This window comes from Erythrolamprus reginae, chromosome 3, assembly GCF_031021105.1.
Source record: "Erythrolamprus reginae isolate rEryReg1 chromosome 3, rEryReg1.hap1, whole genome shotgun sequence".
Taxonomy (NCBI): Eukaryota; Metazoa; Chordata; class Lepidosauria; order Squamata; family Dipsadidae; genus Erythrolamprus; species Erythrolamprus reginae.
The window spans coordinates 29,485,913-29,509,970 of record NC_091952.1 but is presented as its reverse complement, the minus strand read 5'-3'; the positions used below and the strand labels follow the sequence as shown (position 1 = coordinate 29,509,970).

The 24,058-nt window shown below is 38.5% G+C and overlaps 1 protein-coding gene across 1 annotated transcript in view; it reads right to left on the bottom strand.

Annotated features, from left to right (window-relative positions):
- Window positions 1-5,480: 5,480 nt before the first annotated feature.
- Window positions 5,481-24,058, bottom strand: part of LOC139165601 (thyrotropin-releasing hormone receptor-like) — a 31,203-nt gene continuing 12,625 nt past the window's right edge. The window contains exon 2 of the mRNA XM_070748806.1: window positions 5,481-5,849. Coding sequence (XP_070604907.1) covers window positions 5,481-5,849 — 369 coding nt within the window. The remainder of the gene's footprint in view (window positions 5,850-24,058) is intronic.

The following is a 24,058-nucleotide window of genomic DNA, read 5'->3' as shown; positions in this document are numbered from 1 at the left end:
AAAACATCAAGCTAAAGTATCACCCTGTTAACAGGAGATGTTCCTGAGGATTGGAGAATGGCCAGTGTTGTGCCTATCCACAAGAAGGGCAGTAGAGAAGAAGCTAGTTACTACAGGCCAGTTAGCTTGACATCAGTTATAGTTAAAATGATGGAGACTCTACTCAAAACGAGGATAAATCAGCACCTAAAAAACAATAACTTATTGGAACCAAATCAGCATGGCTTTACTGAAGGCAAATCATGTCACACTAATCTCATTGATTTCTTTGACTATGTCACAAAGGTGTTGGATCAAGGTGGTGCCGTGGATATTGCCTATCTGGACTTCAGCAAAGCCTTTGATACGGTTCCACATAAAGAGCTGATAGATAAATTAGTGAAGATTGGACTTAATCCCTGGATAGTTCAGTGGATATCAAGCTGGCTGAAGCATAGACATCAGAGAGTTATTGTTAATGGCGAGTATTCTGAGCAGAGACAGGTTACAAGCGGTGTGCCACAAGGGTCTGTTCTGGGTCCTATTCTTTTTAATATGTTTGTGAGTGACATAGGGGAAGGTTTGGTAGGGAAGGTTTGCCTATTTGCCAATGACTCTAAAGTGTGCAATAGGCTTGATATTCCTGGAGGGGTCTGTAATATGGTAAATGATTTAGCTTTACTAGATAAATGGTCAAAGCAATGGAAACTGCAGTTTAATGTTTCCAAATGTAAAATAATGCACTTGGGGAAAATGAATCCTCAATCTCAGTATTGCATTGGCAGTTCTGTGTTAGCAAAAACTTCAGAAGAGAAGGATTTAGGGGTAGTGATTTCTGACAGTCTCAAAATGAGTGAGCAGTGTGGTCGGGCGGTAGGAAAAGCAAGTAGGATGCTTGGCTGCATAGCTAGAGGTATAACAAGCAGGAAGAGGGAGATTGTGATACCCTTATATAGAGCGCTGGTGAGACCACATTTGGAGTACTGTGTTCAGTTCTGGAGACCTCACCTACAAAAAGATATTGACAAAATTGAAGGGTCCAAAGACGGACTACAAGAATGGTGGAAGGTCTTAAGCATAAATCGTATCAGGAAAGACTTAATGAACTCAATCTGTATAGTCTGGAGGACAGAAGGAAAAGGGGGGACATGATCGAAACATTTAAATATGTTAAAGGGTTAAATAAGGTTCAGGAGGGAAGTGTTTTTAATAGGAAAGTGAACACAAAAACAAGGGGACACAATCTGAAGTTAGTTGGGGGAAAGATCAAAGGCAACATGAGAAAATATTATTTTACTGAAAGAGTAGTAGATCCTTGGAACAAACTTCCAGCAGACGTGGTTGGTAAGTCCACAGTAACTGAATTTAAACATGCCTGGAATAAACATATATCCATTGTAAGATAAAATACAGGAAATAGTATAAGGGCAGACTAGATGGACCATGAGGTCTTTTTCTGCCGTCAGTCTTCTATGTTTCTATGTTTCTATTTACTGAATATTCTGGACTCCCAAACCATGAAATATGATGAACTGGTGAAGCCCATTGTTGATCCAGAATGCAGATTTGTAAATGTTCACATCAGTTGAAAATAACTAAAATAAGGAGTAAACACTGCTCAGCCTACCCACCTCTTACTCCAGCATGCCAAGATTGCTACTCTATGTAAGCTATTTACAGAATGAAGGTCAAGGTAGTGGCCTTTATTCACTACTAGAACATTGTTGGCTCAGACGAAGAAAACAGCAGGAGCCATGTTACAAGCAATAAGAAGAAAGCCAAATTATGCTCTTTCTTGGGAAAATGAAAACCCAAACCCCTAAATCTTTAATCTCAGATTGTCTACAGTTGACCTCTCCCCTTTTCTAAGAAGTTTGTAAGGGGCGTGCATAAGTGCACCATTGTGCCTACTGTCCCTGTCCTACTGTCTTATTGTCTTCTTTTATCATTATTTATCACTTATGTTTATACAAACGACAATCCTATACTTGTTAGACTAAATCAGTGTTTCTCAACCTTGGCAACCTGAAGATATTTGGACTTCAACTCCCAGAATTCCCCAGCCAGCATTCGCTGGCTGGGCAATTCTGGGAGTTGAAGTCCAAATATCTTCAAGTTGCCAAGGTTGAGAAACACTGGACTGAATGAATGAATGAATGAATAAATAAATAAATAATAAAATGTGAAACTATTCCAGCTGCAAATCATAACAATAGCAAAAACAGCATCCAGTGGAGAGAAATGAGACATCTCACTGGGTGAGTTTGTCTAGGAGAAAGAGTCACCGTCATTTTTTGTGGAAGGACCTCTTGAAAAACAGAAGTAGAACTTGCGGGTGGAAAAGGATGGATTCTACTAGAAAAAACAGGCTATAACTGAGAAAAAACTTGTAGGTATTCTGTAGACATCATTACTTTCAACTGAACTTCAGGCCCCGTTTGTAATTGGTCTACTTGACATACATAGCACATCACTATTTCTGGTTCAGAACTAGAGAATTTATGTAAAATAGTTGCCATCATATGCATCCAGCTTGCGAAGAGAAGATGAATAAAATTACAGGAATATGATGCAGTTAGTATTCAGCTGAGACATAATAAATACTTTTTAAAAAGATAATAGCATCACTAAATGTAGAGGTCATGAAAAACTATCGGTTCAATTATCATTGCTAAGTCCAAATCGTAAAGCAGTTTTAGCAACCAGGAATGCACAGTGGTACTTCTACTTAAGAACGCCTCTACTTAAGACATTTTCTAGATAAGAACCGGGTGTTCAAGATTTTTTTGCCTCTACTTAAGAACCATTTTCTACTGAAGAACCCGAGCCTGGAAAAATTTCCCAGGAAATTTAAGAGAGGCACGAAGGCTTGGCCAGTTTCCTGCCATTCCTCCTTTAATCCCAGCCATATTGGGCTTTTCTGGGATGCCAGAGGAGCACTTTGGTGGCGCTTAAGGAGGCTTTGGCAGTCCAGAGTGAACGAAGCATTTTTCTTTCTCTGGGTGCTTGGACAGGGAATAAACCTCTGCCAGAGCCTAGAGAAAAGTAACGCTCCTTTCGCTCTGGGCAGCCAAGGAGTCACCACAGCGAAGGAAAGACGCTGGCTACAAAGCAAGTGAGTGAAAGGAGAGGGGAGCCCTTCAGCATGGGAAGGAAGAGGCAGCAGGTAGCAGTAGCCAGTGTATGGGAACCAGTATATGGGAGGCAGCCTCACGCCGGGTGTATTAGAGGCGCATGCTCCTCTTCGCCGTCTCATAGTCCCTCTTTTTTTTTTAAGCCTTAAAGTTTTGGATTTTTTTGATTCCCCTCCCTTCACCTTCTTCCTTCGGCAGTGACTGTCCTCCTCGTCCTCTTCCTCCTCCTCCTCCCACCCACATTCCGAACTTTCATTTCTTTCCTAATGGGTTTGCACGCATTATTTGCTTTTACATTGATTCCTATGAGAAAAATTACTTCTACTTAAGAACATTTCTACTCAAGAACCTGGTCACGGAATGAATTACAGTTACAGTTTCAGAGGCTCGGAATTGTAAGTGTAAAATAGAGGCAAAAAAATCTTGAGAAGAGGCAAAAAAAATCTTGAACACCTGGTTCTTATCTAGAAAAGTTCGTAAGTAGAGGCGTTCGTAGGTAGAGGTGCCACTGTTGTTTAAGAAGCTGCATTTTTCCTGGTCCAGCACACTAGGGCCCTGATAGCATCTCTTTTGCTGAAAAAGTACACTTTTTCCTGTGACTTTGAATCCAAATAACTTCATATCAGATATTAACAAAAACACTGTGAAGAAGAATGGACCATAGTTGGAATTCCAGAGATGTAGCAGCCCTTGCATTCTGAAAGAGAAAAAAAAATCCAAAACAAAGTCAAGCAAAATCAATTTGTCAAAATGTTTAAGATGGAACTGAGTTAGTACCACCAAAGGAGTATGATTTTTAATCACTATTGCTGAATGTTTATACTGTTAGAGGTGCATCACATCAGGGTATGGAAATTAAAATATTAGTCTTCTTTATTATCTTGTTGAGGATTCCTGTAGTTTATATGCAGGGGAAAATATAGTAGAATGTGATTCTAATTAATGATTAAAATAGAACAGAAGCAGGAATTATTTTAGGAATTCCACTTGGAAAATATCAGATTAAAGTTTCTGCTATAATTGAACAAAGTTAATGTTTGTTCTTAGGGTCTTTTATAAAGCAAAACAGAGGCACAGTTAATTTGAAAGCCATGCAATGTCTGGATTATGTTGCTTGGTTACTGAATATTTAGATATGTGCTACTGAAAAACAACACAGAGATACAACCGGATCATCACATAGGATATTACTTCATTTATTTCCAACAACTTGGAATATGTTATTTGCACCATATAAGCAGTGGCTGGGCTTTTCTATCAGTGTATTTTCTAATCTGGATTCTCAGAATTTTGGACATCAGTTTCCAGATTTCCTAACCGGTTTACACTTCACTTTTACCCTGTTGGAATTAATAATATACTTTCAAATGCCTCCTCAGATTCACAATAAATTAGACTGTAAGCAATTAGCTAAGTGGTAAAACACATACTGGCATGCAAAACATTACAGATTCAATCCTCAATATTTCCTTGGATAATGTCTATTCTGAAGATCTGGAGAACAAGTAAGTGTCAAAGTTTCAAATTAGATGAACTTAATTCAAATGAATGAAAAAGCAGCATCTTTCCATGATTCTGTTTTAACAGCAATCATGTGCCCCGTCTTTAGAGCATTTCCTGTAAAAGCATCAGTAGTAACCAACAGACACCATGGAAAGACTCTGTATGTCAAATTTCACTTAAACTGGCAAAATACACATGTAATTTAATGTTTAAACTAGTGCATGAAACTTAGAGAGTAATTTCAGAAAAGTTAGACTTATTCATGAAAATGTTATTTGTGTCCATTTCTTCTGCAAGAATATCTACCACTTTCATCAGTGAGATATTTCCCTACTTCAACCAGGCTTTAGAAGAGACATGGGACATTTGAAGCCCATAGGTCCAATCTAGTCCCATTATTTCCATAAGGCCCCAAAGTAAGAAAGAGAGGTTTCTTCCGTCTAGTCTTTAATCCCATAAATGCCTCTCTTCCTGATCCAGGTGAAAAGTATCAAATAGATAAAGGAGCTTCTCATTCCAGATCCTCTTCTTCAAAAAAGCATGGACAACAGTAAGTTTGGGTTGGTGAGAATACAATGGACAGAATGTAGCCAATGGATTGCCCAAAAGACTATTCCAAGAGAGGAATGTTCAGAAAAGGCTATTAACACCAAATGAGATATTTCATTGTACCACAAATTTTTTAGCCACAACTAATATTGGACACAGATTAGTATTAAAATACAACAATGAAAATATTACATCCAAATGCAGAAACTAGAATAATAGATCTTTAGCATGCTGACCAGATATTCCTAAAATGATCCAAGTTGGTGGTTTCTGAAACCAAAGACCGTGATTATGTGCCATGTTTACTTGGAAATATTACTTTTTTCTGGCTATTGGAGGGCAGCCATTGAGATCTTCTTGTTCTGTTACGTTGTGCTCTGAACTGTCGTGAGAATAGTCTTTCATTGTGCTGTAGAAGACAGGGGTGTTAAACTGTGTGGCAATTTCAGTTCTCTTCTGCTCGCATTTGCATAACTTTCTGAAGGCAGCTCTAAATTTTTGGGACATCAAGTTATAAACGACTGGATTGATAGCACTGTTCAGGTAAATGGAGAGTCTACAGAAGAGGACAAACCAGCTGTTCAGGTAGGGAGGGTCCATGAAAGAGTTGACAACCACTAAGGTACGGTATGGCATCCACAGAAAGGCAAAGAGAATCACCACCACAGCCAGCATCTTGGTCACCTGTGAATTATAAAGAGACAAAGAAAGCGATTTTACATCTTCGCTAGCAGTTTCAGGATTCTAATTATAGTGAAAGAGAAATACACACAAAGAAAAATGCACACATGGATATAACATTAATAAAGTAGCTACAATATTTAAACAAGTCTAAAAATTGTGACTAAATAAATATTTAATTTAATTTAATTTATTTAATTTATTACATGGATAAGCCGCTCAGCTCCTTGTTCTGCCGGCGTGTCCCAACCGCCCATAATTACAGGGTAATTAGTCCAAAAAGACACACACCACACGATAGAAGGAAAACCAAAAGTCTTTATCAACAGAAAAGCAGAAAAAAAATCCCTTTTTAAATGTCAAAGGGATTTTCTGGTACACACAAGGCACAGGTTAAATGCAATCCAATTTCTCACCCATTAACTGGGAAATTGAGTCCAATACCAAAGTCCAGAAAGGCCACACACAGTCTTGAACAGGGAAACAGCAAAACCACGATCTTGACGAAACTATGAATCAGATAAACTTCCACAAGGCTAAACCAGCACACTGTTCTTTTTATCTGTAGCACTAATTACAGCAGCCCCACCCAACCACAGGTGGCCTCACTTATCTCCTGTAATAATCCTTCAGTTGTTCTCTCCTATGTATCACTCTACGCATGCGTGGATCTGTCATAAGTTCTTGTTCAGAATCCAGGGATGATAAGGATGATTGATCTCCTCCTGGGCTGTCTGCCAAACTCCCCCCTTCCCTGCTACTCATGCTTCCTTCGTCAGAGGAGCCTTAGTCCGGAGATTCTATCGGGAGCAAAACAGGCGTGTGGCATGTGGATGTTTTCCCCACATCCACCTCCACATTCCTTGGGGCAGGAGCTGGTCCAGAGCCAACCACAACAACTCCTTATGGACTCTGGGTGGCGTACAAGCAATATAAACAGTATAAAACGTCTCAAACATTCATTTAACAAAAACATTCATTACTTCTGGATGGAGCTGAGTAGTATAGCTCAACAGCCTCAGGCCTGCCATCAAAGCCAAGTTTTCAAGGCCTTTTGGAAGGCCAGGAGAATGGGGGCAATACAAATGTCCCTGGGCAATTGGTTTCAGAGAGCCGGACCCACCACAGAGAAGGCCATCCCACGTGGTCCCACCAGTTGGCATTGTTTGACCGACAGGACCAGGAGATGGCCAACCCTGTGGGCCTTAATTGGTCACTGGGAGATATAGGGCAGGATGACGGTCCTGTAAATAGTCAGGCCTATTTGACTATCATTCTGGAGATTAGAGCTCTATCATCTAAAAAGGAGATGACATTCTCTTCTTTCAAACTGTCATAACTGTTCTTTAGTCTCCATCCTGGGTACTTTTAAGACTTGTGGACTTCAACTCCCAGAATTCCTCAGCCAACAAAGCTTTATCAAAGCTTTCAGGTTGGATGCCCATTGTTGTGGTTGGCTCTGGACCAGCTCCTGCAGCAGGGAATTTTGATGTTGATTTATGTGAATCCTCAGTTTATCAGAGACCTGTTTTATTGCCAGAATCAGACAGTGAAGTTGGCTCAGAGCAAGGGCATACATGTTCCTGCATACATGGGCACTAAAGTTTTTCCTCCAATAATTTGAAGGTCAGTGTACTGGGTCTTGGCAATGGAGAAAACCCATTTATGAGAGGGACAATAGCAAAAAATGGCATTGGAGAATAGTTTTCCAGTCAAACTGTCAAAAGGATTTGTGCTCAGATTGCTCTTGAGATTATTATCAAAGATCTGTTGCTTCAATTTCAATGAGGTCTCCTTGAGGATCAGCATGGTTAAATATTGAACTGATTTTATATTTGAAATTATACTGTACTAATATGTAATTATGCTGCAAGGTCAGGAAAGCTAGGAAACTATTAATAAAGACTAATTAGTCCAAAATTGGGGTGGCTGAGTTACAAGACATGGTAGAACTTATTCCAGTCTCCAAGTAAAATAAAGTATTGGAAAGACACCTATAGACTCACAACAAATTTTTAAAAAAATGTAGAGTGTATTACTGCTAGAAAAAATTGATTCATGGGAATTATGAATCTGCATTGTGTTTAGCAGATGGCTAATTACATTTCAACTAAGGATATTTATTGCAGCCTGTGTGTAATTGCTACCATTAAAATTTCAAAATGGAATTTGCAAATACGTGGGCTCTGAGAGAAATTATTCTTAGTGTTTGTTTCCACATTGCCAGCCACTGAAATGAAATGCTCACATATTTCAATATCTTAATATGTTTACTAGAAAACCCATTGATGGATAGCTAGTTGAATGATGTTAGATGCTTTTTTTTGAGAAAACTGCTCCTTTTGTTTTATTTTAATTAATAGTCATTTCTCCCCACAATAAAAGGAAAAGGCTTAGGGGCTTGATCAGATGTTTGTTTGTGTTATAGGTAGGATAGTTGCATTGATAGAAAAAAACCAAAACAATTTATTGAGTAAATTGTGAGGGCACCAAAGTCAGGGGTAAAACTCAAGAAATAATGTCTTCACAACACCTTTGGGTACTTTATGGAAGATCTTAAGGAGAATTGGAGTAATTTCTACAGAGATTACTCCAAGCTTCTTTGTAATTTCTGTCACCTCAATTTTTGACAAACCTCAATAGCGACCTTTGCATGGGAATTCAAACAGGAACAAATTAGCAGTGTCGCAAACAAATCTCAGGGACCGCCTTCTGCTGCACGAATCCCAGCGACCAGTTAGGTCCCACAGAGTGGGCATTCTCCAGGTCCCATCAACTAAACAATGTCATTTGGCGGGACCCAGGGGAAGATTCCCGGCCCTTTGGAACCAACTCCCCCCAGAGATTAGAATTGCCTCCACGCTCCTCGCCTTTCGTAAACTTCTAAAAAACCCACCTCTGCCGCCAGGCATGGAGGAACTGAGATATTCTTTCCCCCTAGGCCTTTACAATTTTATGCATGGTAGGTCTGTATGTATGTTTGGTTTTTATAATAAAGGTTTTTTTAGTTATTTTAGTATTGGATTGGATTGTTACATGCTGTTTTTATCATTGTTGTTAGCCGCCCTGAGTCTACGGAGAGGGGCGGCACACAAATCTAATAAATAAATAAGTAAGTAAGTAAGTAAGTAAGTAAGTAAGTAAATAAATAAATAAATACATACATACATACATACATACATACATACATACATAAACAAACAAACAAACAAACACATCCATTTTGGTATCAGTTTGGCTACAAAAGGATGCATATATCCCTCAGAGAATAAGTGTTTTCTGAATTGTTTAATGATAAACGTTAGATTGATGCCACTTCCACATCATATGAAGCAGTGATGAAGATTGCACACAAATATGTTTGAGAGTAAATGAAAGGCTTCTTTATCTACTCTAAAACATATTTGTGTGCAATCGTCATCGCTACTTCATATGAAGTACGAGGGTCGCCCAGAAAGCAATGCACCACATTTTTTTTCTCAGCCTACAGTAATGGTACGAATGCAAAACTTTAGATATACATTATTTGAATTGTCAGGAGTGCATGTGTAAATTTTGCATTTTTTCAGACAGATAGTGTAGCTGCAGCAGTGTTTCGAAATGGCGTCTGCAAGTGATGTATGTTACAAGCAGTGTGTCATCATTGAATTTCTCACTGTGGAAAAAGAAACTGTTGGGAATATTCACCAATGTTTGAGTACAGTTTATGGAGAATCTGTAGTCAACAGAAGTACGGTTAGTCATGGAAGACATTTTGAGGATGACAAAGAAGTGATTCGTGCAGTTCAGAAATGGCTTAATGACCAGAACAAGAAGTGGTGCTGACTTACACGCCTTTGTGTCTCGCTGGAGGAAAGCCATAGAATGGGATGGAGATTTCATGAAACAATAGGGAGTGTAGAAGAAACATCATTCTTTCTTTTGTATAAGTTTCATTGTCTTCAATAAATAATTGTTGAAGAAAAAAATGGGGTGCATTACTTTCTGGGCGACCCTCGAAAAAGGTAGCAAACACAAAACCACAGTAGTTTCTTCACAGTTAGGGAAAAGGCACAATTGGCACATCAGAAGAAGCTGTGAAAAGGCCTTCCTGATCACAACTGTCACTTGAGAATAAATAGAAGTTGTGAGCCTGGGGGAAAAAACCCAAATTGCACACCATTCTTAAAAGGAGAAGTGCAAATTCAGAGATGGAATGTCCCCGAATCTAGAAGGCCCAAACACCCACAGACATTTGATTTTGGTAGGATTGAGTAAGAGATGATAACTCCCATCCAAACTTCCACAGCTACCAGGCACTGGGACAGAACTTCAACAGGTTCTCTTGTCTGGCCCATGAAACAGAACTATGTAAAACGTATCAGAAAACACTTAATGAACTCAATCTGTATAGTCTGGAGGACAGAAGGAAAAGGGGGGACATGATCGAAACATTTAAATATGTTAAAGGGTTAAATAAGTTTCAGGAGGGAAGTGTTTTTAATAGGAAAGTGAACACAAGAACAAGGGGACACAATCTGAAGTTAGTTGGGGGAAAGATCAAAAGCAACGTGAGAAAATATTATTTTACTGAAAGAGTAGTAGATCCTTGGAACAAACTTCCAGCAGATGTGGTTGGTAAATCCACAGTAACTGAATGTAAACATGCCTGGGATAAACATATATCCATTGTAAGATAAAATACAGAAAATAGTATAAGGGCAGACTAGATGGCCCATGAGGTCTTTTTCTGCCATTAGTCTTCTATGTTTCTATGTTTCTAGTGTGGAAGCTCATTAGAGTGGAATGGTTGAATCTCCCTGAATTAAATCTAAAGGGCATACCTATAGGGCATTCCAAATAATGAGATCTTACTAACCTAAGACTATGGACTGTATTTATGAAGCCATGATTCAAATAGAGAATTTTAGTCTGTGTAACATTATTTCCTCAATGCCGGAGTTTTGAGCAATGACCTTTTTTTAGAATTCACAGTAAAAATGGAAATCTCCCTGGCAGAAATGAAATGGCCTTGTCTCTGCATTGAACTGCTTTGATAATAATAGATTAATAATAGATTAACAGACATTCCTTTTCTTGCTCCAGGTTTTCAACAAAAGTATCTGAATATCCTGAATTTTCATAAGTGTAGGTATCAGTATTTATCTGCCTTAACAATTTATCTGTCTTAAATCACTTAAGAAGAGAAGCAGAAACTTAAATTAAGAATGGCATCTTGATTGTTCTTTGTGTATTCAGTTGGAAATGTCCTCACTGTGTTTAATCAAATTTAATGCTTAACATGTTTTCCCTTTAACTCCCAAAGTTATATTTTCTGCCAAATGTATTCATCCACAGACACAGACAGATAGGCAGACAGACAGACAGACACACATTTTGCCCTTAATTTGTCTGTCTATGCACTGCCAGTATTTTTTTTTAACAAACTGAGGGCATTGCTTTGAATGAAATACATAGTACATAGTGGGGGTACCATCACCCGTTCATCTAGATTTTGTAGTGATAAGAGCTATTAGGAATTTTAAGTAGCATGAAATTCATATTTTTAATGGTTGGAGGATCCAAGGCATAGCTACTCTGAATAATGCTCCATTGTTTTCAGAATATTAATAAAGCTTTGATATGCATATTTTCAAATATTGCAGTATATATATTTAAATACGTAGTTGCAGTAGAAATTTATCAAACCAGGTCTGCATTATAGCCTGGGAAGATTTGAAATTAACCATTAAAAGATACATTTATTTCAGTAATAATTGCTGTCAAAATTTTCAACATGATGTTGTTGAAATATCAACATCAATAAATACAATAAATCATTCACTAGGCTGCTTTTGTGGGAAGCTAAGAGTACGGTGCAGAGTAGAACTATAGTCAACAATTTTGCAAATTGTTTACAAAATGGTCCTCTCTGTTCTAGATATTTGTCTTCCTCCCTTCCTAGTTTCCTCCATAACATTATGTAGAATGGGGAAAAAAACTTTGTAAAATCCATAAAGAAATCATTTCAGAAGTACACCAACTTCCTTAGAATACAGTACTATTTTTTTTTTCAAAAAACCTTTTTATGAGACAATGGAAAGGAGTATAAAAAACTGCATTTGCCAACAGTAAAAATTTACACCTCTGCTCTTTTCATTTCCAATCATTGTAATAGAAAATAAATGTCAGGAAAACCTGTATTGCCGAGGATATATTGGATCCTCCCATCTCTCATTTTCAGATAAGGTCCCAGAATTTCATTTAGAATGGCTCTCCAAATGACCTTGGCTGAAGTTACTAGTTGAAAATCCTGGAATTCTAACATATGGGGCACCTAGGTCAGTGCTTCTCAAATAATGGGGTGGCCCCCTGAGTGGGCGCAGAGTGATGCCAGGGGGCGCGTGACCCTGGGGAAAGTGCTTTTTTTTTTTTGCAACAAACAATAGCACACAGCACAGAGCAGGAGATACGAAGGGCAGATAACAAACCCTTAAGAGACCCCATGGAAAAATATTTGACAGGGATGAACAGAAAGAAGGAGAGAGACAGAGATAATGAGACAAATGTAAGTCTCCTGAAAGCTAAGACAAGGAAATATGATGAAGCCATGTAGAAACATAGAAACATAGAAGACTGGTGGCAGAAAAAGACCTCATGGTCCATCTAGTCTGCCCTTATACTATTTCCTGTATTTTATCGTACAATGGATATATGTTTATCCCAGGCATGTTTAAATTCAGTTACTGTGGATTTACCAACCACGTCTGCTGGAAGTTTGTTCCAAGGATCTACTACTCTTTCAGTAAAATAATATTTTCTCACGTTTCTTATGCGAGGGCCACTATTTTTCTCTCCTGTATCTCTGTGATCTGAAAGGGCAATTTAAAATGGCTTTACCCTCCTTTTTATACTTCCCAGTCTAGCCCCACTCCAGCCTAATCTGAGTGGTCTGTGCTTGAACACAAACTGCCAATAAAATTGTCCCTTACAGTCCCTTTTTATACTTCCCAGTCTAGCCCCACTCCAGCCTAATCTGAGTGGTCTGTGCTTGAACACAAACTGCCAATAAAATTGTCCCTTACAGCTTGAACACAAACTGCCAATAAAATTGTCCCTTACAGCCAGTAATATCTGCCCCACCGTTTTGAATTCAAAAAATACAAAATGTAAGGAGCACTACCTTTCTCTCCTGTATCTCTGTGTTCTGAAAGTGCAATTTAAAATGGCTTTACCCTCCTTTTTATACTTCCCAGTCTAGCCCCACTCCAGCCTAATCTGAGTGGCCTGTGCTTGAACACAAACTGCCAATAAAATTGTCCCTTACAGCTTGAACACAAACTGCCAATAAAATTGTCCCTTACAGCTTGAACACAAACTGCCAATAAAATTGTCCCTTACAGCCAGTAATATCTGCCCCACCTCCTTGAATTCAAAAAATACAAAATATAAGGAGCACTACCTTTCTCTCCTGTATCTCTGTGTTCTGAAAGTGCAATTTAAAATGGCTTTACCCTCCTTTTTATACTTCCCAGTCTAGCCCCACTCCAGCCTAATCTGAGTGGTCTGTGCTTGAACACAAACTGCCAATAAAATTGTCCCTTACAGAGCTTGGCTTCACTGTGACTACGGTGGGAGATAAGGAAAGATTGGTATGTTAACTGTGTCTAGAAAGTCTGTATCAGCGAATCTTGCAGTTTATGTCTATAAAAGTATGAATGTTTTTTATTATTATTTCTGGCATTCCATATGAATGCATGCCACCCCATCTGAAGATCGTGTCCTTCTAATGTTAAAATTATCTTATTTTTCAAGTTTATCCATTCTGATCCACACATAACTTGCTGCTTTGTAATAATTCTCCACACAGAGAGTCCAAGGCACGTCTGTTCTGACAGATGTTTTAAATGAAAATTGGGAGCAGAATTTAAATTTATACACTGCTTCTCAGTGCTTTACGGCCCTCTCTAAGCAGTTTACAGAGAGTAAGCATACTGCCCCCAACAATCTGGGTCCTCATTTTACCAACCTTGGAAGGATGGAAGGCTGAGTCAACCTTGAGCCTACTGAGATTCGATCTGCCAAACTGCTCACAGCTGGTGATCAGCAGAAGTAGCTTGCAGTACTGCACTCTAACCACTACGCCACAGAGGCTCAGTGTAAATATTTTTGATCACACCATATAACATTTTGAAACCTTCTATTGTCTTTTTTAAAAAAATCATTATAATAATTGATTTTAATTATTCTATCTCTCCCACTTTAGATACAAAACAATATTCAATCATTAAGTTATTTCCAGCTCTTCATACATTGAGACATACAATTGGGATATAACTATAATAAATACATTAATAACTTAATGGTAATCATTTTCTATGTGTTAGGAATTACTTCTCTGAGTTTTAATAATGTCCTGTAATCAGTGAAGGGCTACCAAATTTTTTACTACCACACTGTGGGTGTGACCTATGCAGGATGCCCTGCATTTTCTTTCATCTTTTTGTGCAAATTGGGTGCTCTGGGGTGGAGCTCCATTTTCGCTACCCCACTGCGTCATCACCCCCCCCCCACATCTGGGCAGCAGCCAACACCTGCCTGTAATAGAATTTAGCCACCTTGGCTTCTGCAGGTTACTTTTTCAACTCCTACGATGCTTCTAAGCTGGACAGTGTTTTTCAATGATCCCCGCTGCTGCATTTTGCTAAAAAATTACCTAAGGTTTAATTTCTTTATCAAGAAATTAGTGAAATACGAAGATCTAAAAATCAAGCTGCAACGTCTGTGGCATAAGCCAGTGAAAGTGGTCCCAGTGGTACTTGGCATGCTGGGTGCAGTGTCAAAGGATCTCAGTGGACATTTGAAAACCATCGGAATTGACAAAATCTCCATCTGTCAATTGCAAAAGGCCGCTTTACTGGGATCGGCAAACATAATTCGCCGCTACATCACGCAGTCCTAGGTGCTTGGGAAGTGCCCGACTGGTGATGAAATACGAAATCCAGCATAGTGATCTCGTTTGCTGTGTTATATTGACATAATTAATAATAATAATAATAATAATAATAATAATAATAATTATTATTATTATTATTATTATTATTATTATTATTTATGTCAATATAACACAGCAAACGAGATCACTATGCTGGATTTCGTATTTCATCATCATCATCATCATCATCATCATCATTATTATTATTATTATTATTATTATTATTATTATTATTATTATTATGTCAATACAACACAACAAATGAGATCACTATGCTGGATTTCGTATTTCATCACCAGTCGGGCGCTTCCCAAGCACCTAGGACTGCGTGATGTAGCGGCGAATTATGTTTGCCGATCCCAGTAAAGCGGCCTTTTGCAATTGACAGATGGAGATTTTGTCAATTCCGATGGTTTTCAAATGTCCACTGAGATCCTTTGACACTGCGCCCAGCGTGCCAAGTACCACTGGGACCACTTTCACTGGCTTATGCCAGAGTCGATCTGCCAAACTCATTCAGACACGTATGCACGCATGCCGGAGATGTGGATCTACATGCACAGTGCAGCAGTAGTAGCAGTAGCAGAAACCCCCACCTGGTAGCCACCACTATATAACCCCCCCCTTTTTTAGAAAAAAAAGCAGACATTCAGGTATACTGCAAATATAAAGGGACAAGATTCTGTCTGGTATCCTAATTTTTTTACACCTCTGTTATCCCCACCACTATCCCCCCAAACAAAAGCAGGTCAAATGTATTTTCTAAAAATAATGAATAATATCAGGTGTAATTTAGCCTTCAGCCTTAGAATACGATAAAGTATAACAGACTGTCTTGAATCGTTAGAAAATGTGGTTATTCTACTGTAATCATCAACCAGGAATTTATTTTTAAAACCCTTTGTTTGTAAAGATTGAATGTATTGCAATGATGAGTCTCTGAAATAGCTTCTTGGAAATCTCATCCTCCTCTAGATATTGAGTAATTTTCTTTTTTTGAGCATTCGGAAAGTATTAGACAACCCGTGACCTTGGGTCATCTTTTCAAACATATTTCCTGACCAGATTTCTCAATGCTCTCAACAGTGACTCAACTTCTACCTTCACTGGATGCATTGTTGAAAAACATTTAGAGATTTATCTGCCTTGGGGGGGAGCTTATGTTGAATGAAATAGCACAGTCAAACATCAGCCCAGGAAATATTTTGTGACATTTTTTTATTATGTTTTGCTTGTCATCCAAGAAGCTTCTTCAAGTCTTTCATCCAGAGCTGAAGAAGCTTCTTGGATGACAAGCAAAACGTCTTAATAGAAAAACTATAAAATCCAGTTGCCTCTTGAAACAGTATATTTGGGACAACCATGACCACGAGACTGAGAGTCTCCATAAATACATGTTATAAACTCTTTTAAAAACATTTTTTTAAAGTTTCTTTATTGATTTTTAAAAAAAAGATATTTTGCATATGTTTTGTTCTGGTTTTACAGGTCTTAATCCCTTTCTGTTACATTTTAAATATATCATTCATTTCTCTATATATTCTGTTAAATTATGTACATTCAAATATAAGTATCATAAGTAAAGCATAGTATTAGAATAGAAAAAAAGGAAAAGAAAAGAGATATTAATAAGTATACATTTTTTTCAGTTTCTGTAGTAGAGTACTCATTAGTCTATGTTTTTATGTCATTTCTGTTAATATTACGAAGTGTATTTCTTTTTATTTCTGTATATACTGATACTTTGTATTGTTACTTTTCAGTTTTTGTTTTGAATTCATTCATGCCATTTGTGCCATAATTCTTTAGATTCTTTACATTTTATTCCCTTGATTGAGTTGGTCATTTCGTCCATTTCTACACATCTATACAGTGTTCCCTCGATTTTCGCGGGGGATGCATTCCGAGACCGCCCGCGAAAGTCGAATTTCTGCAAAGTAGAGATGCGGAAGTAAATACACTATTTTTGGCTATGAACAGTGTCACAAGCCTTCCCTTAACACTTTAAACCCCTAAATTACAATTTCCCATTCCCTTAGCAACCATTTAGATTATTACTCACCATGTTTATTTATTAAAGTTTATTTTTTTAAAAAATTATTAAAGGTGGACAAAAGTTTGGCGATGACACATGACGTCATCGGGCAGGAAAAACTGTGGGATAGGGGGGGAAACCGGAAAGTATTTTTTAATTAATATTTTTGAAAAACCGTGGTATAGGCTTTTCGCGAAGTTCGAACACTGTATATTTTATCAATAATTAAACTTTCCGATGGGTTCTGTTCATTTTTTCACATTTGTGCCAGTGATATTCTAACTGCTGCGATTATATGTGTCATAAGGAAAAGCGTTTGCTTGGAGTAATGTCTTTTCCAAATTCCTAGGATCATACCCTCTGGGGTATATTCTATCTCCTCCTTTTAGGAACATTTATGTCATAATAAGTTTTATAAAATTTGCCAAATTTTAATTCCGTTCATGACTATGTATTGCTGAGCATGACAAAGACATGTGCATCATGAATCCCATTGGACACTTTCTGTATGTTAGCTCATTTGAGGAACTTGGTTCAAAAATTGCTGCCCTATGACCTCCCTTTTCGCCCACTAAAGATTAACAAGAATTTTAGTAGTATATTAAGTCCTCTTTCCCTACTGAACTGATTGCAGGAGTCAGTTTTTCATTTCTTTGAATGGGGTTAGGGAAATGACACAGCAATCAAATGAAAACTGCAAGAAGAATAATCACATCCTACTTTTAGAGTGAGCTGTTTGAACTGCTTCTCCCAACTTTCAGTATTTATTATTTATTTTGTCAAGCTTATATAAGATTACAGTAAAAGTGCAAACTTGTATACATGAAACAATTTTGAGTACATGGGAACATTAGGACAGAGACAGTAGATACCTTGGGGTGCTTATGCACGTGGGGGTTCCTACTTACCGCTGCTGAAATTGCTGAAGTCTCGCACATTTATCAAATACTTTTTATACTTCCAAATATAAAAGGTACTGGCCCTAAAACGCTGCCTTGGGGAACACTGCTGTTACAGGTACAAGATTTGATATAGCTTTCAATATTTTGACTATTTGTTGACTGTTTAATAGGAATGCAGTTATCCATTTAGACAGGAGAGCAGAAATGCCATAAAATTGCAGTTTTAGAAGAGGTTTGTCGTGCACCACCGAATCAAAGGCTTTACAGAAGTCTATTTTTTGCCTTGACCGAGTTGTGTAGTCCATATGCTTTTGCAGTGTAGGAGTTGCAGTTTACAGGATATTTTTTTTCTGAAACCAAATTGTATATTAGAGAGTAGGTTGTTTGCTTCTAAGTAGAGGGTAATAGATTGATTAATGATTGATTCCATAACTTTGCGGGTGATGCAATATAAAGAGATTGGTCTATAATTTTCGACTAGGCTGGGGTCACCTTTTTTGAAGATAGGGATAACCATGGCTAGTGACCATAGGTTGGGCAGAGAGCCAGTCTGGAAAGATATTTCACAGATTATGCTTAGAGGTTCTGCTAAGGAATACGAAAGCTGTTTTAGGAAGTAGGCACCTAGTCTATCAGGTCCAATAGATAGAGATGACTTTAGATTGCTTAGTGCTTTTTCAACGTTATCTTCAGTAAAATTGATTTATCTCTCTATCTCTCTATCTCTCTATCTCTCTATCTCTCTATCTCTCTATCTCTCTATCTCTCTATCTCTCTATCTCTCTATCTCTCTATCTCTCTATCTCTCTATCTCTCTATCTCTCTATCTCTCTATCTCTCTATCTCTCTACCTCTCTACCTCTCTAGCTCTCTAGCTCTCTAGCTCTCTAGCTCTCTAGCTCTCTAGCTCTCTAGCTCTCTAGCTCTCTAGCTCTCTAGCTCTCTAGCTCTCTAGCTCTCTAGCTCTCTAGCTCTCTAGCTCTCTAGCTCTCTAGCTCTCTAGCTCTCTAGCTCTCTAGCTCTCTAGCTCTCTAGCTCTCTAGCTCTCTAGCTCTCTAGCTCTCTAGCTCTCTAGCTCTCTAGCTCTCTAGCTCTCTAGCTCTCTAGCTCTCTAGCTCTAGCTCTCTAGCTATCTATCTCTCTATCTCTATAGCTATCTCTCTCTCTCTCTCTCTCTCTCTCTCTCTCTCTCTCTCTCGCTAGCTAGCTAGCTAGCTAGCTAGCTAGCTATTCTACTTTGGGCCTACCAGATTGGAACAAAGAAGCAAAGGATTCAATTCAAACACTTTTATATAATTAAAGATGCTTTGTACAGACAGGAGTGGATTTATCCGTTCATGTTGGCAGAGGCCCTGCTCAAATGGGCCAAGAGATTACAAACCACCGGCAGCTAATTAGAACATTCTTCCTTGAGATAAGGTTTGTAAATCGCCCATATACCCTTACACATCTCCAGGTTTCTTTTCTTTCTCATTCATCGGCATCTCTGCATGACTCTTAAAGGAGATACACCATTTTCTCAACATGGCAGTTCTGGAACTCTGACTCTGAGTCCTCCACCATGATGAATGTTGAAACTCCATGCCTCTATACCCAGAAACCCTCCCTCATATACAGGCTGGGTGTGGTCAACTGTCTCCTAGAGCTATACTGACCAGATTTTCTTTCATAGGCTCACTTTCTGAACTTTTTCCCTTAAAGATATTCCTGTCTGCTTCTTGACCTTCTAACTCAGGCATCTAATAGCGGCTCCTGGTCTCCTATGTCCCCCTCCTCCTCTGACTCAGACGTGATCAACATTAGGGTTTCTACAATCTCCGGAGGTTCCTCAGATTCCTCCAGTTCCAACTCTCCCTCACTCTCAATCTTTGATTCAGCTGGCAAGAAGGCTGGCCTAGGGTACCAAGACGGGTCCGGTTCATCCTCCTCAGAATCTGTAATTAACTGACCCAATCATGGACAACTCACAACTCTCTGCCTGCCTGCCTGCCTGCCTGCCTGCCTGCCTGCCTCTCTATCTATCTATCTATCTATCTATCTATCTATCTATCTATCTATCTATCTATCTATCTATCTATCTATCTATCTATCTATCATAGTATATTCAGAAGTAAAACAGAATAAAGCCAGTTCACCTTTTGAGAGGAAGGTACACAATACTTTCTAATAAGAATGAAAGCAGTTTCAAAGAGGGAGAATTTCCTATGGGATACACCAAACAGTGTCTGCCAGATACAACATATTGGAACAATTATTCTCAGAAATTCTGTTGTGCAGCTTGCTGTTTGGGAGGTCTGGGAATTGCAGCCAAACACATCTGGAGGGTAGCAGGTTGCCAATAGCTGAAGTATACACTTTTTTGTCCAGTGCCATCTCAAACAGAGGTGTTAGCAAAATATCATCAAAAAACTCATGTTGCAATCAAAGCTCTTCCTCTTATAACAATGGGAGAAGATTTGATCAAACCACTGTGGTCATTATCTTGCTTGCTTTATTTGCCTGTCTTTTAAAAAATGTCCTAAACTTCATAGATTAAAGAATATCTAAGTATCAAAATGACATTGATTACTCAATAAAGGCGATCAGAAAAAGGGGAGACAGAACTGTTACACTGAAATTGGCCATTTTCAAAAGAAGATTCAAATAATTCTTCAAGCACTTAATCGTACATAAAATGACAGTAATGTCTGCCACAAACTTTCTTGGATTGTCCTTTGAAAATTACAGTTGTCTTTTTAAATTGCTGCAAAATGACAGATTTATATTTTAAGGCTTTAATAGAGGACAATACCCTGTTAGAACAGCCTCCCTTTTCATAACAGTTTATACCAAGTATAGTCCAAAGCAGACAGCAAGTGGGGTTCAGCTTTCAAAATTTCCCAGCCAGCACTGAATTGAGAAACACTGATCTAAAGCAGCAGTAGGTTTCTCCTGGTTTGTTGTGATTCCGTCTGAGGCCCCTCAGGGAACGGCTGATCCTCTGCCAGCTTCCTGCTCAGAGGGGGAGGATGAGGAACAGGAGGTTCAGGCAGACGGGGAGGAGGAATCTCAGGCTGAGGGAGAGGGAGGACAGCCAGAGTCCCCTGAGAGGGAGCTCTCCCCAGCAAGCAGCCTGGATTCCTTAGATGAAAATGCACAAGCAATAATCGATCTCCGGCAGAGAAGAGCAACACAACGAAGGGGACAATTAGCCAGGTACTTTCAGCACTAAAGAGGCAACAGCTGGGTTTGGGTGTGGTGCTCTCTGGAAAGGCTGAAAAGGCAGACCCACCCTTCCTGGCTTGTGGAGTATTATCTTTGGGAGTCCTGGGACCTGGCTGTGATCTTTGGCGTCTTGGAATTCTGGTTTGTGACTTTGAATACTGAAACCTTGGGGGGGAAAGGTGTGGGTCTTATTCTCTACAGTGGTGGGTGTGCCAGGAAGAAGTCTGCTGTATTGTCTGGCCATCAGGACTCTGCTGTGAAGTCTCATAGCCTGCCTGTTGGGAAGAACAGGTTTTTCTCTGTGTTTATTTTTCAAACTATAAAGTGCTTTTGCTTTTACCAGCGTGTCTGGCTGCTTTTTCCAGTTGGTGTTGAAGTCTGGGGGCACCCAGACAGAACATGGTTCAGACTGGTTCTTTGAACCGGTAGCAGCAGCAGCAGTGGGAGGCTCCGCCCACCCATCCAGGATGCTTCTGCGCATACGCAGAAGAGTTGTGCACTCACCTGAGCATGCACACAAGCCGGTGGCAACCTAATTTTGAACCCACCACTGGTCTAAAGATCAAGAATTGTTCAGAGAGAGGATACATATCCATCTACAGACTTATGACTAGAATTGAGCTCAAAATTTCTGTTGCTAAGCAAGATAATTGTTACGTGAATTGTGCCTCATTTTACGACCTTTCTTGCCACAGTTGTTAAGTGAATCTCTGCAGTTGTTCAGTTGGTAGCACAGTTAGTAAATGAATCTGCCTTCCACCTTGACTTTGCTTGTCAGAAGTTTGCAAAAAGTGATCACGTGACCTCAGGACACTGCACTGCCACGCATCTGGATTTTGATCATGGGACTATGGGGTGCTGAAAGGGTCATGAGAAAAACAGTCACAAGACACTTCTTTTCAGTGGAGTTGTAATTTAGAAAGGGTCACTAATCAAATGATTGTAACTCAAGGACTAACTATATACCTATGTAACTCAAGGACTAACTGTATACCTATACTTACTTACAGGACCGCCTTCTGCCGCGTGAATCCCACTGACCGGTTAAGTCCCACAGAGTTGGCTTTCTCCGGGCACCGTTGGCCAGCCAATGTCATTTGGCGGGGCCTATGTGAAGAGCCTTCTCTGTGGCGGCCCTGGCCCTCTGGGATCAGTTCCCTCCAGAGATTTGCACTGCCCCCACCCTCCTCGCCTTTCACAACAGTCTTAAGACTCATTTATGTTTCCAGGCATGGGGCTATTAGATCAAGCCCCCCCCCCCATTTACGAAATGTGATGTGTGGTTGTGAATGAATTGGCTGACTGATTTTAATATATATGGGATTTTAGTAGTAATTTTTAATTAATTAGATTTGTTGTCGTATTGTTTTTGTATCTTGTGAGCCGCCCTGAGTCTTCGGAGAAGGGCAGCATACAAATCGAAGTAATAGTAATAGTAATAGTAATAGTAATAGTAATAGTAATAGTAATAGTAATAGTAATAATAATAATAATAATAATAATAATAATAATAATAATAATAAACATCACAATCCCAGGGGACAGCAGAATTGAGGAGAAGCAGCTAGAGAAATTAGTGAAATATGAAGATCTAAAAATCGAGCTGCAACGACTCTGGCATAAGCCCGTGAAAGTGGTCCCAGTGGTACTTGGCACGCTGGGCGCAGTACCAAAGGATCTCAGCGGACATTTGAAAACCATTGGAATTGACAAAATCTCCATCTGTCAATTGCAAAAGGCCGCTTTACTGGGATTGGCAAACATAATTTGCCGCTACATCACGCAGTCCTAGGTGCTTGGGAAGCGCCCAACTGGTGATGAAATACAAAATCCAGCATAGTGATCCTGTTTGCCGTGTTGTACTGACATAATAATAAATATAATAAATATAATAAATATAATAAATATAATAAATATAATAAATATAATAAATATAATAAATATAATAAATATAATAAATATAATAAATATAATAAATATAATAAATATAATAAATATAATAATAATATAATAATATAATAATATAATAATATAATAATATAATAATATAATAATATAATAATATAATAATATAATAATATAATAATATAATAATATAATAATATAATAATATAATAATATAATAATATAATAATATAATAATATAATAATATAATAATATAATAATATAATAATATAATGATGATGATGATGATGATGATGATGATGATGACAGCAGACTGAGAAGCTACTCAAGCCATTTGGTCAAATTCTTCTTCGTATAAAGGAAGGATAGATCATTTCTTGAAATAAAAAGAGTACTATCTATTTTTTTGTAATTTCTCCTTTAGCACAGATAGGATATTCTGGGGGAGAAATTCCTCACTCCCATTAAGCATATTCCATACTAATTCCTTCCCCCACCCCACCAATAGACCGGTGTCTATTTAAATGGAGAAATGGAGAATTGGAAGGAGGTCTACAAAACATGAATATCAGAACAAAGGATGGACCTTGCAGTATTAGAAACAAATTTTCATGCATTATATGAAAGACTTGGAGTCACTAGCACAGGTACTTTATATTCATTTCTGATATAGCCTTATTACGCTGTCATCCGTCATTGCTAAGAACGGCTTCATTCTTTCATTGGTACTGAGGTGAACAATCTTCTGCCCTCTTTGGTGTGTCTTTTGGATGATATATTGTTAAAATAAGCTCTGTACTTTAATGAGAGAGAGATTGTTTTCTTCCATCTCATCATTCACATCTTCAGATGTTCCCCTCAGAGTTAACCTCAAAGCAGCATCCAGAATCAGGAATAAGAGATCAGTTTTTAAAATGGAAGCAAATATCCCCTAAAGTCTGTTTGCATAGTATTCAAAGAAGGTTTTGCCTGGCTTCAGGAAAAATAAGAAAACATTTGCCTTCACTAACCCTCATGAACGCTATAGTCATTCTGGTATATCCTGGAAATATAAGCAGATCTCTCATTGTTGGAATAAGAAGCCATCGTCTTGCTTTACAATGCAGATCAAAGTGAGTCGAGGATTGAAGGAAAGAGATTGAACAACTAGTTTGAGAAATGTCTCTACATACAATGGGCTCTGAAAGAAGT